This window comes from Cetorhinus maximus, chromosome 5 (genome assembly GCF_964194155.1).
Source record: "Cetorhinus maximus chromosome 5, sCetMax3.hap1.1, whole genome shotgun sequence".
NCBI lineage: Eukaryota > Metazoa > Chordata > Chondrichthyes > Lamniformes > Cetorhinidae > Cetorhinus > Cetorhinus maximus.
Window position 1 is genome coordinate 28,728,812 of NC_135883.1, and position 13,338 is coordinate 28,742,149.

The following is a 13,338-nucleotide window of genomic DNA, read 5'->3' on the forward strand; positions in this document are numbered from 1 at the left end:
GAAATGTAAAAACAGATAGCACGGTTTCTATAGGTATTTAAACAGGAAGAGTAGGTAAAGTGAGTGTTAGTCCTCTAGAGAGTGAGAATGGGGAGTTAATAGTGGATAATAAGGAAATGGCGGATGAAATTAACAAATATTTTGCTTCTGTCTTCACTATATAAGATATAAAAAAACATTCCAGTAATAGCTGTAAATCAGGAGGCGAAGGGGAGAGAGGAACTTGGTGAAATTTTAATCATTAGGGAAGAGGTACTGAGCAAACTGATGGAGCTGCTGGCTGACAAGTCTCTGGGTCCTGATGGACTTCATCCTATGGTCTTAAAATAGGTGACTAATCAGGTAGTAGATGCATTGGTGTTAGTTTTCCAAATTTCCCTAGATTCTGGAACGGTGTCATCAGACTGGAAAGTAGCAAATATAACCCCTCTATTCAAGAAGGGAGGGAGGCAGGAAACAGTAAACTATAGGCTAGTCGTGGGGAAAGTTTTAGAGTCGATCATTAAAGAGATTATAGCTGGGCACTTAGAAAATCACAAGGTAATCGGGAAGAGTCAGCATGGTTTTGCTGCACTAAGTGTCAGTCTAGATTATTTACTCAGGTCCCTGGAGCCAGACTTGAACTCACAACCTTTTGAGTTGAGCCAAAGCTGATATTGTAACATGATACATTGAATAATAAGTATGATATGGGAATACTTCATCATCTTTCCACCTGCAGTGCACTTTTTAGAGCAGTGAAGTTTAAGGGAGATTTAATAGAGGTATTAAAAATTGAGGAATTTTGACAGATTAGATAGGGAAAAACTATTTCCACTGGGTCTCTGAGTCAAAAGGCTGTGAGTTCAAGTCTGGCTCCAGGGACCTGAGTAAGTAATCTAGACTGACACTTAGTGCAGTACTGAGGGAGTCTTTCAGATGAGCAGTTAAACTGAGGTCTCTCGGTGAGTTTTTTTGCTGGTACAGCTTGGCATCGCATTGAGGGCTCAAAACCACTGTTTGGAGGTTGGCCTCCTTTTCAGTTCTTCTGTGTCATGCCTAAAAATCTCTGCTGCTTCTGTGGTTGGCCTTCCTGGGCAAGACAAAAGTCTCGGGTACAGGCAGACATTCTTCTGATGAATCATCTAGAAATTTACCTTCTCCGACAGATCCCTAAAAGCGAATTCCAAAGAGAATACTACGCAGAAGGTGCTTTTAGCTAAGGAAGACTATATTGAATGCTTGGTTTTAAGAAGGGACAAAGGATTAAAACGGATAGTTTTAGTGTCAATTAAAATGGAGTTAATCAATGCTACCAGAGCAATTCAAGGAGTGTCAGCAACCAGAGGATAATAGAAAAGATAACAGGAAAAAGATGAGTAAATTTTTTTAACACAGTTATGATGATTTGGAATGCACAGTCTGAAATAGAGATGGAAACTAATTTAATAGTAACTTTCAAAAGAGATTTGAATAAATACGTGGAAAGAAATAATTTGCTGGGCTACGGGGAAGGATCAGGAGAATGGGACTATTGGATAACTTTTTCAAAGAGCCTGCACAGACATGATGAAAAGAATGGGCTCGTTCTATGCTGTGACATTCTATGATCCTACAAAGTGTTTTTAGTTTCAGCTGAAATATCTTCTATAGGAGGTGGAAAACAGGGAGTACATTTTTTTTCAAAAAGAATAAATAATATGTTTTCTCATTTTCTACAAACTTCAAAGCTTAATCTAAAATGGTATTTTGGCGCTGAGGTAGGAGTGTATCTTGGGGGATTGATTTCTCATATGCTTTGCACTCTAACCATTGTGCTTAAATCATTACAGATTCCAATTTGTTAACTCGAGTTTTTTTTTTAAGATTGAAGTGCGTGTGTTTGTGTTTCCATTACCCTTGGCAATGCACTCCTTTTCCCAAGCTGACTCATCCAGTGGAGGCGGTGTTATCATGATCACTTTTTCTTCACAAACGCCTATAGATTTCAGGTATTGGATTATACATTTCAGATTTTCAGCATACTCAGTGAGAGGGATATGTTGCACTGGGTTCACATCTAGTCGCAAAACAAAAAGGACAAGTTACACAATGTGGTGTGGCAAATGATAAACCAGCAGAGTGCAAGTCATACAATGAAGCTCTCTCAAAACTACTTCTGGAGCAATTAACTCCATTATTCCTTTTATTTACTCTTTCAGTTTAAGCAAAATTTCAATTTCACTTTGATACAACATCATATGAACATAGGCAGGAGTTTATGGCACAGTTTCTTCTAACATGTGAACATTTTTTCAAGAAATATTTTAAAATCTGATAAGTTATCTTAATTTTCTACACTGCCTTCAGGCTGGTGGATTTTAGGAAGCTGGAGCAGGTTTCAAAAATTCACCACTTTTTAATCAATTATTCTCCCTTCTGGTCCCCCTTGGCAATCTGTTCCTAGGCCTACGATAACATTTTTGCAACTAGTCAACAGACTTAAATCCTTTGGATAACAATTATTACTAAGTAAATAAAAGCAAAATAATGCAGATGCTGAAGATCTGAAATAAAAACAAAGTGCTGGAAAAACTCAGCAGGTCTGGCAGAATCTGTGGAGAAAGAAACAGTTAACGTTTCAAGTCCAACATTACTAATTATTACTAAGTAGGTGGGTTCCTCATTATTACACTTTTCAAAGCCATGAAAAATTTTCATCTCACCTTTTTTTAATTTTTTGGGCATTAATGCTCAGTTTAAGGGGTTAGGGTGGGGAAATCCAATTCAAATCCAACAATGTACTCATATTTTAAGAAAAAAGCTAGCATCCCTCATTGTCTTAGTGGTTATTTCTAGTGGTTGGCTGAAACAGGATTCAATTCCCGGTTTGTGCTGGGAAAGCTGTTTCCCAGCCAGTACTGTGGAAGTGAATTTTACAGCTGAACTTCAGCATCTTTATGTTATAGGGAGAAAAAAAAAAATCCAAGGTCCCCACTTTTGATCGCTGTGCAATAATTCCTGCTGGAAGTGAGCAAAGGTGGAAGTCAAGTGAGGACAATATGGCTGAGACTATCAAGTAACACCACTGCCCCTTGGTAGTGTTCCTACCCAGCTGAGTAACTGGGATGCTTCTAGTAGACAAACACTTGCTAAAAGCTTTTAAAGCAGAGATCTGAGAGCAGAGGTACTGGTTGCGCTGCCTACCTTTCAAAGCGGAGTCATTTGCTCCAAAAAAAACTGTAACAGCAGCAATGGTCTCTTGGTTAGCAGGTTGAGTAATAATCTTTGGCAAAACATTGAGGGCCCATCTTGAGTTATACCCTGATAAACCACGGTTCAGCACATCACACTTCCTACAAAAATAAATTACAATTTTATGTGATAAACTAAGAACAGGGATTGTCATACACAAGGCAGCAAGTCCGCAATGCAATGATTTATTCTGCTTGCATACTCCTACTTAGAAATTGTACATTTTTTTTTTCTGGGAGCAACTGTCATAATCACACTTTATTGCCTTGAGATTTGACAGCTCTAATGCCCTCCTGCAACTTTGACAAACTGCAATGTGATTTAGAATGCCACTGCCCTCATCCTTACTTGCTTCCATGCCTTTATCTTTGCTAAGATCCACTGTTCCCTTATGAAGCAATTTCATGATCCTCATCCCCACCGATGCCTCCCAGAAGGAAAAAAACAGTGAAAACTGGGAAATAAAAATACTGGTCCAAACTGGTCTTGTATTCCTTAAAATGGAATACCAGCAAAACTGGGAAATAAGAGTACTCGTCCGAACTGTTTTTTCCTTCCAAGTCTTATCTCATCTTGACATCCTTCAGCTCTCTATCCCTGTACTCATATCCATCACTGCTTTGATACTGCTCTATTCTCCAGTCCCTGTCCTCTTTGCTCTAGCATAAATTGGTCCTCTTTCTGCCACTGTGCCCCTCTCCTTTGAAACTCTGTCCACTTTATCAACTTCCTCCCTGTTCTCAAAAACTTAATAATGATTTTTCTCTTCATCAGTTCTTTCTGCCCCAGCTGTAAACTCCATTCTATCTATTCTTAGATCTAGCATTGTGCAATGAAGCAGGGTTAATTAATAATGTCATAGTAAAAGATCCACTGGAAAACACTGATCATAATATCATTAGATTCCATGTTAAGTTTGAAAGTGACATGTTCCAATCACAAACAAAAATCTTAAATTTAAACAAAGCCAGTTACAAAGGAATGAGTTGAGAACTGGCTAAGGTTAATTTGGTAAATAAACTAAAAGGTATGGGGGTAAATGAACTGTTAACAGTTAAATAAATAATTCAAAGTGTTTAACAAAAATGCATTCCATTACAGAACAAAAACTCGGCAAGAAAGACCCATTCCCCACTTAGGAAGTTAAGGATAGCATTAGATTAAAAGAAGAGGCTTACAATGTTGCAAAAAACAATAGCAAGTCTGAGGATTGGGAGTGTTTTAGGAACCAGCAAAGGGCCACCAAAAAGCTGATAAAAAGGGAAAAAGCAGAATATGAGAGTAAACTAGCCAGATATATAAAAACAGATTGTAAGAGCTTTTATAAGTTTATAAAAAGGAAGAGTAGCTAAAGAAAACATTGGTCCCTTAGAAGCAGAGACGGAGAAATTGTCTTGGGGAATAAGGAAATGGCAGAGCCATTGAAGAAATATTTTGTGTCTGTCTTCACAGTGGAACATACAAGTTTCATAGCAAAAATGGACGGTAACCCAGAGGCCAAAGAATGAGGAAATGAAGGAAATTAATATCAGCCAGAAAAAATATTGGAAAAAAACTTAAGGGACTAAAATCCAACAAATCCCTGGGATCTTGATGGCCTACACCCTAGGGTTCTAAAAGAGATAGCTGCAGAAATAGTGGATGTGCTAGCAATGCTTTTCCAAAATTCCTTAGGTTCAGGAATTGTCCTACCAGCTATGAAGTTGGCAAATGTTACACCACTTTTCAGGAAAGGAGGGAGAGAAAAAACAGTGAACTAACATCAGTTGTTGCGAAAATGCTGGAATCTATTATTAAGGAATTCTTAACAATACATTTAGAAAACCATAGACTGATTAAAACAAGACAAAATGGTTTTACTAAAGGGGAGTTCTGTTTGACAAATTTGTTAGAGTTTTATGAGGATGTGATTAGTAAGGTAAATAAAGGCGAACCAGTAGATGTAGTATACTTGGATTTCCAAAAGGCATTCAATAAGATGCCACACAGAAGGTTAATAAGCAAGATAAGAGCTCATGGAGTTGGGGGTAATACATGAGCATGGATAGAAAATTGGTTAATGGATAGAAAGCAGAGAGTGGCCATAAACGGGGCTTTTTCAAGTTGGCAGGCAGTGAATCGTGGAGTGCCGCAAGGATCAGTGCTGGGGCCATAGCTATTTACAATCTACATTAATGACTTAGATACATTACTGTTTGTCTCTTCATCTAAGTTTGTTGATGATACCAAGGTAGGTGGAAAGGTAAGTTGTGGTGAAGACACAGAGAGGCTGCAAAGACATATAGACGGGTTAAGTGAGTGGGCAACAAGATGGCGGATGCAGTATAATGTAGGGAAATGTGAAGTTATTCACTTTGGTCTTAAGAATAGAAAGCAGAATATTTTTAAACAACGTGGAACTTGTAAGTGTTGATGTTCAAAGAGATTTGCATGTGCTCATACAAGGAATGCAGAAAGTTAGCATGCAGGTGCCACAAGCAATTAAGAAGGCAAATGGCATGTTGGTCTTTATTGCAAGGGGTTTGGAGTACAAGAATAAAGAATAAAGTTGTACAGGGTTTTGGTGAGACCGCATCTGAAATACTGTGTGCAGTTTTGGTTTCCACATTTAAGGAAGAATATACTTGCATTGGAGGCAATACAATGAAGGTTCAGTAAATTTGTCCCTGGGATGAGGGGATTATCATATGATGAGAGGCTGAGTAAATTGGACTATTATTCTCTGCAGTTTAGAAGAATGCGATGTAATCTCTTTGAAACCTACAAAATTCTGAAGGGGCTTGATAGGTAGATGCTGAGAGATTGTTTCTGCTGGTCGGAAATCTAAAACACGGGGACACGTTCTCAGGATAAGGAGCCGAACATTTAGGACTGAGATGAGAAATTAATTCACTCAAAGGGTTGTTAATCTTCGGAATTCTCTCCTTTGTTGAATAAATTTAAGTCTGGGATGGACAGATTTTTGGTGTTTCAGGGAATTAAGGGATATGAACGGGCGGGAAATTGGAGTTGAAGCCAAGATCAGCCATGATCATATTGAATGACGGAGCAGGCTCAATGGGCCACATGGTCTTGTCCTGCTCTTGTTTCTTGTGTTCTTGTATTCACTTCCTTCTGCTCAGTGATCAATTTATTCTACAAACCAGATCTTTTTGGTAACGCCAGCCTTGGTTCAGTAGTAGCACTCTTGCCTCAGAGTCAGCAGTTTGTGAGTTCAAGTCCACTCAAGCAACTCGAGCACGAAATCTAGGCTGATACTCCAGTGCAGCACTGATGGGTGTGCTGCCTTTCAGATGTGACATTAAATTGAGGCCCTACCTACCCTCTCAAGTGGATGTAAAAGATTTTATGGCACTATTTTGAAGAGCAAAGGATTTCTAATAATTGTAATAAAATGCTGTTCTCTTTTTATTACTTTTGTTTCTTTAAAGATGCAATTTGGTAGAACTGCAGTATCATGTTTCAATTCTACTGTCAACACAACTACTGTAATTAAGACAGACAGCTCCTTTGCAGACATCACATCATAGGCAAGTATTTTAACTTACCGAACAAGTCTGTTTGCGATTGCGGCACCCCACCCTCCTTGATCAAAGGAACGCTAAGGAGCAATAAGAATACAGTTGTACAACTAAATAATCAAAATGATTTAGGTTTTGCTGCAACTTTTCTGCATCACATTACAGCCCATTTCGTAGAGAACTCAGGCGACACAAATGGCTTTAAATCAGATTTTCTTCTCTTCCTCCAGCCCACTGCCCTGGTGAAATGAGAATGCCACATTCTGTGGAGTGGGTTGTTATATTGCAGGTAATTGCTAAAACTCCCCATTACGGAGTTAAAGCTGAGGCTTAAATTTAAAGCTTTATAATGAGATGAACTCTATTCCTGCTTGAAAGCATACCAGAAAACGCTGGAAACATTCAGCAGGTTAGAAATTCCTGTTGCCATGAAGGGTGCTTGGCATTCCTATAGCAATTCCAGTGGAAAGAACCTTGTGGATTCTTGTGATACTTTCATGTATTCAGTGCTCTGGGTCTGCTCAGTAAATTCACGCAACACTTTAGTCAGCATGACATCAAACCTCTATACCAGCCCACTTGTCCCAGGATGGAATGAGGTGGTTAAAAAGGTTTTATTTGACAGTGTTGCTACAAGTGAAAATGACTATTCCTAAGAAAACATTGGCCTCAGTATTGAAGTCCAATGAAGCACAAAATGACTTAGACATGTATTTTACCCCCGCTTTTGATGTCATAATTCCCAATAAAACCATTACTCTCTCTCACCCTGGCTGTGTCCCCGGTATGGCCATCATCTCTGCTCCCTTAAGTCTAAGGGTTGCAGATTTGAATGAATGGCTAAACCATAACTGGTTTAGCCGTTCACCACCAGATCTGGTTGGACCATGTTAAGCACTATTGAGTCCTGCACTTATCTGCTAAAACTGCCTACCATTCTAGAATCATCCTTGAATGTTAAGATAACCCCCACTGGTTTCTTAACTACAAACCATCATCTTAAACCCCTCTCCCCTGTCTCCTCCACACTCACCAACAATAAGCGAATGGACTGTTTTGTCACTAAGATTGAGACCAAACGATCAACTGCTTGTGTTGCTTCACTTGTTTCCATTAGCTCACCAGGCCGAACTTCCTCCATAGTTCCCTCTGCCCTAGGCCTGAACTCCCATCTTTCTCTGGTATCTATCCTGTCTCCCTCATGCCCCTCTCTGAACTCAGCTTGTCCAAGAGACCCACCTCCTGCTCCCTCGACCCTATTCCCGAAGAACTGCTGACCACCCAACTTCCTATCCTGGTCCCTATGTTGGCTGATATTGTTAATATTTTTATCTCTTCACATCCTGTACCTTTCTCCTCTAAATCTGCCATCATCTCCCTTCTTCTCAAAAAATTGCCCACCTCACCAATCCTTGCCTCATCTCCAACCTCGATTTCCCCTCCGAAGTCCTTAAACATATTGTTGCTTCCCAAATCTGTAAATCTTTCTCAATACTCCATGTTTGAATTTCTCCAAACAGTTTTCCAACCCCCCACAGTACCAAAAATGCTCTTATCAAAGTCACAAATGACATCCTGTGTGACCGTGACAAAGGTGAATTATCCCTCCTCACCCTTCTTGACCTGTTTTCAGCCTTTGACATGGTTGATCACACCAACCTCCTCCAATGCCTCTCCAGGACCATCATTCAGCTCGTTCCATTTTTATCTATCTAATCATAGCCAGAGAATCACTTTCAACAGTTTCTCTTCACACTTCTGCACTATTACCTCTGGTGTACCCCAAGGATCTATTCTTGGTCCACTCCTATTTCTCATCTATACATGTACGCTGACAACACCCAGTTTTACCTCATCACCAGCTCTCTTGACTCTTCCACTGTTGCTAAATTATCAGACTGCTTGTCCAACATCAGTGCAGCATGATCAGAAATTTCTTCCAACTAACTATTGGAAGAACTGAAGCCATTGTCTTCTGTCCCTGCTACAAATTCCACTCCCCAACTACCAACTCCATCCCTTTCCCTGGCAATTGTCTGAGGCTGAACCAGATTGTTCGCAACCTTTGTGCCATATCCGACCCCGAGATGAGCTTCACATATCCACTCAATCACTATTAAGTATTTCTAGGTTCGTAACATCCACCCCTGCCTCAGCTCATCTACTGCCGAAACCCTCATCAATGCCTTTGCTGCCTCTGGGCTTGATTATTCAAACACACTCCTGGCAGGCCTCCCACATTCTGCCCTCCATAAATTCGAGGTTAAACCTCTGTGGCCCATGTCCTTACTTGCTCCCATTCAGCCATCATCCTGGGCTTGCTGACCTACATTGGCTCTCTCTCAAGCAATGCCTCGATTTTTAAAATTCACATCCTCGTTTGCAAATCCCTCCAAGGCCTCATCCCTCCCTATCTCTGTAATATCCTCCAGCCTCAGGACCCTGCTCCTCTAATTCTGGCCTCCTGAGCATTCCTGATTTTAATTGCTCCACTATTGGTGGCCACATCTTCGGCTGCCTAGGCCCCGAGCTCTGGAGTTCCCTCCCTTAGCTTCTCCACTTCCTTTAGGACTCTCCTTAAAACCTATCTCTTTGGCCAAACTTTTTGTGATCTGCCCTAATATTGCCTTAAGTGGTTTGGTGTGAAACTTTGCTTTATAGCGCTCCTGTGAAGCACCTTGGGACATATTATGTTAAAAGTGCTATATAAATATACATTGTTATTGTTGTTATAATGGTTAATATGTTATTGTTGTTATAATGGTCAATATGTACGATTCCACTGAGTCCCAACAGAACTAGGTCCGCCTTCTTAAAGTTTGTTAATTATGGGAATGGATTGCAAGGGTGTTTTGTTGTAATTTCTGATTTATCTGTATACTGATGCTGATTACACATCTGACAAAATTCAGCTACATCCTTAGAAATACTGGGCCAGTAAAAAGTGTTGCAGCAATCTATTCTTTACACAGTTAAACCTCCTGATTTTCTCCAAGAAAGATGTTACTAGCTACCTTAAATAAATCTTGGGAGGTATACCTACAGTTCCTTATCAGTTAGAATGTTTCTTATTCCTCAACTGATGCTAAGTTATACTGTGAATCAAAAATACGACTGCATAATTACATCATGCTGCAGGCAGCCAGGCCAGCAGTCATTGAAGCTTTTTATTGCCTGAATTCACATAACCTCTAGTGCTGCATTTATTAGCAGCGTCTAACCTAACTCAATTCGCCTCAACCTAACCGACTGTATCTTGTGATTTATTACATGGGGTAGTGCCTGGTCCCTTGCTTGCTCTAATGCAGCCAAATTCACTAGAGCAGCAGGTGCCCCCTAACCCTGCAGCCTAGCCTCTTCCTCTGGTGTCATGTTGACAGGGTCACTGCTGCAGCGAATGCTACTGCTTTGGTCTAGTTCAGCCAAGAGCATCTGCCCGACTCAGAGTAGCCACACAAGTTTCCTGTCCTTTCATTACACTGGCTACACAGTAAGGGTGGACAAACCTTCTGAGCCTTGGAGTTGCATACGATAATCTTCAGACATTTGAGAACCCCAAGACATGGACAACCTTTATAGATGCATTTTTATTATCATTGCACACACTTCTGTGAGGAAACCTTCAGCTTTTTCCTCTCTAATCTTCCAGGCCTCCTTCACACACAATTCGGATTGTGGCAAAAACAAATCTGCTTCACTGACGCATATCAGAGCTGGCATTTGCTCACTGCCTAACTGACTTTGTCAGCCTTGCTCTTCCAATGTGGAAAATCAGTCTAGAGGTTAAAAAAGATTAATTTTACTTGAAAAAAAGTTGTAAACGCCTTCTGAACAACGAATTTGAATCAGAGTACCTGCATCCCAATACAGTAGATTCTTACATTCCTGTTCTGTGTTCAACTGTTTCCTCCCTTTCCAGACAGAGGCTGCAAATTGGAGGGTCAGCAGCAAGAGGGTGGGTTAGGGAGCTGGAGAAAATGGTAGAGGGTCATGTGGCCCCATGTAATAATGGCGGGAAACTACGAAAGAAATCTTGTGACGGTGCTGGAACGAATTGTTCATCTTAACCCTCATCGCTTCCTCCTCCTCCTAGTGCTGCTACCTGTTCTCTGGTTCTCTCCTTCTGTGAGGCTGTTCGTGGCCAAGGCTGCATCCAGCTGCTTATCTCCCTCCAATGCGCGATTTAACGGGTTTCACAGCACAAGGAATGAGCTGCACTCTGTGTGTCAAAGAGCCACATGCAGCTCACTAGCCATGGTTTGGCCACCCCTGCACTATCCTATAATGGACAGTAAGGCCGTGTGTATAGAACACACCTGGTGTATAGAACACACCTCGAGTAGTGAACAGTTCTGGGCATTACACTTCAGGAAGGATAGTGCAGTATAGATTTATCAGAATGATACCTGAACTGAGGGTCGAATTATGACAGAGATTACACAAACTAGGGTTATGTTCTCTGGAAGTTAGAAGGTGATTTGACCCAATAGTTAATTTTAAAACTGAGATTGACAGCTTTATCTTAACCAGAGATATAAAGGGATATGTGCAAAAATGCTATATGGAGTTAGGTTGCAGATCAGCCCTGATCTCGCTGAATGGCGGAACAGATTCAAGGACTTAACTGGACTCCTCCTGTTCCTATGTTCCCCGTGAGCTTTGTGGAAGATTGAATAGGAAACTTGTGTGTTTGGCTTTCCACGAGGTGTTCTTGTGAACTCTGGCCTTCCAAGCTTCATCCCAGTTGAAGTTGCATTGTTGAAGGCAAAATGTGCAGGCCCAAAAGGGCATGCACAACTTCAAATGGTATTTAGGGACTTTTTCAGGATCTGCTGTTTGGGGGCATTTGTCTTCCTTTGTGGACTTCACAGAGGATAGTGCTCAGTGGTTAGAGACAGGAGGGTATGACTGTGAGTAAGGCAGGTAAGGGGACCCAGAGAGCAGGAGCGCAGCCTTCACAATTGTCTGACAGGTTTGAGATACTTTCAGCTTGTTTCGATGGGGATGGTGGATGAGCTGACTTTTTTATTTGTTCATGGGATGTGGGTATCGCTGGCTAGGCCAGCATTTATTGCCCATCCCTAATTGCCCTTGAGAAGGTGGCGGTGAGTTGCCTTCTTGAACTGCTTCAGTCCATGTGGTGTAGGTTGTTGTTAGGGAGGGAGTTTCAGGATTTTGACCCAGCGACAGTGAAGGAATGGCGATATATTTCCAAGTCAGGGTTTGAGTGACTTGGAGAGGAACTTCCAGGTGGTGGTTCCCATGTGTCTGCTGCCTTTGCCCTTCTAGATGGTAGTGGTCGTGGGGTTGGAAGGTGCTGCTAGGAAGCCTTGGTGAATTCCTACAGTGCATTACACTCCTGACTTGTGCCTTGTAGATGGTGGACAGGCTTTGGGGAGTCAGGAGGTGAGTTGCTCGTCGCAGGATTGCTAGCCTCTGACCTGCTCTTGTAGCCACAGTATTTGTATGGCTAGTCCAGTTCAGTTTCTGGTCAATGGTAATCCCTAGGATGTTGATAGTGGGGGATTCAGTGATGGTAATGCCATTGAATGTCAAGGGGTGATTGTTAGATTCTCTCTTGTTGGAATGGTCATTGTCTGGCACTTTTGTGGCGCGAATGTTTCTTACCACTTGTCTGCCCAAGCCTGGATATTGTCCAGGTCTTGCTGCATTTGGACATGGACTGCTTCAGCATTTGCGGAGTTGCGAATGAACATTGTGCAATCATCAGCGAACGTCCCCACTTCTGACCTTATGATGGAAGGAAGGTCATTGATGAAGCAACTGAAGATGGTTGGGCCTACGACTGGCCATGGCACCATGGTACAGAAAGCCATTCAAGTGGGGGGGAATAAAAAGGAATATAGTGGTAGTAGGGGACAATATAGCGAAAGGCATTGATACTGTCTTCTGCAGCAAAGAGTGAGAGTCCAGAAGGCTTTGTTGCCTGCCCGGTAGGAGTGGAAGGGGGAGGATCCAGTCATTGCAGTCCATGTAGGTACCAACAACATAGGCAGGACAAGGAAAGAGGTTCTGCATCGTAAGTATGAGGAGCTTGGCACCAAATTAAGAAGCAGAACATCAAAGGTAAAAATCTCTGAATTATTACCTGAGCTGTGTGCAAATTGGCATAAGGCAAATAGGATTAGAGAAATGAATGCATAGCTCATGGACTGTTATGGGAAAAGTGGGATCTGGTTCATGGGGCACTGGCACCAGTACTGAGGAAAGGGGGGGTTGTACCGTTGGGACGGTCTACAGCTGAATCGTGCTGGGACCAGCGTTCTAGCGTACTGCATTCAAAACAAAACAGATGAACTGATAGCGCAAATAGAAATAAATAAGAACGATCTGATAGCCATTACAGAGACATGGCTATAGGATGACATAGATTGCAACCTGAATACTGAAGGGTACAGGACGTTTAGGAAGGACAGGAAGCTAGGAGAAGGTGGAGAGGTGGCTTCGTAAAATGATGGTATTAGCACATTAGAGAGGGATGACCTAAGTTCAGGAAACCAGGATGTAGAAGCGGTTTGGGTGGAGATGAGAAATGATGAAGGCACAAAATCACTTGTGGGAGTAGTGTACAGGCCCCTTAACA

At 41.6% G+C, this 13,338-nt stretch overlaps 2 protein-coding genes across 3 annotated transcripts in view; one reads left to right on the plus strand and one right to left on the minus strand.

Annotated features, from left to right (window-relative positions):
- adam17b (ADAM metallopeptidase domain 17b) overlaps positions 1 to 13,338 on the plus strand; it is a 112,585-nt gene that overhangs the window by 91,889 nt on the left and 7,358 nt on the right. Inside the window, exon 19 of one of the 2 annotated variants that reach the window (XM_078541635.1) lies at positions 6,645 to 6,747. In XM_078541635.1, coding sequence (XP_078397761.1) covers positions 6,645 to 6,743 — 99 coding nt within the window. In that variant the 3' untranslated portion in view covers positions 6,744 to 6,747. The remainder of the gene's footprint in view (positions 1 to 6,644; positions 6,748 to 13,338) is intronic. The other variant, XM_078541636.1, reaches the window with a different exon arrangement.
- iah1 (isoamyl acetate hydrolyzing esterase 1 (putative)) overlaps positions 1 to 13,338 on the minus strand; it is a 30,575-nt gene that overhangs the window by 11,388 nt on the left and 5,849 nt on the right. Inside the window, exons 2-4 of the mRNA XM_078541641.1 lie at positions 6,762 to 6,814; positions 3,166 to 3,314; positions 1,877 to 2,038 (exon numbers count right to left, since the gene is read on the minus strand). Coding sequence (XP_078397767.1) covers positions 1,877 to 2,038; positions 3,166 to 3,314; positions 6,762 to 6,814 — 364 coding nt within the window. The remainder of the gene's footprint in view (positions 1 to 1,876; positions 2,039 to 3,165; positions 3,315 to 6,761; positions 6,815 to 13,338) is intronic.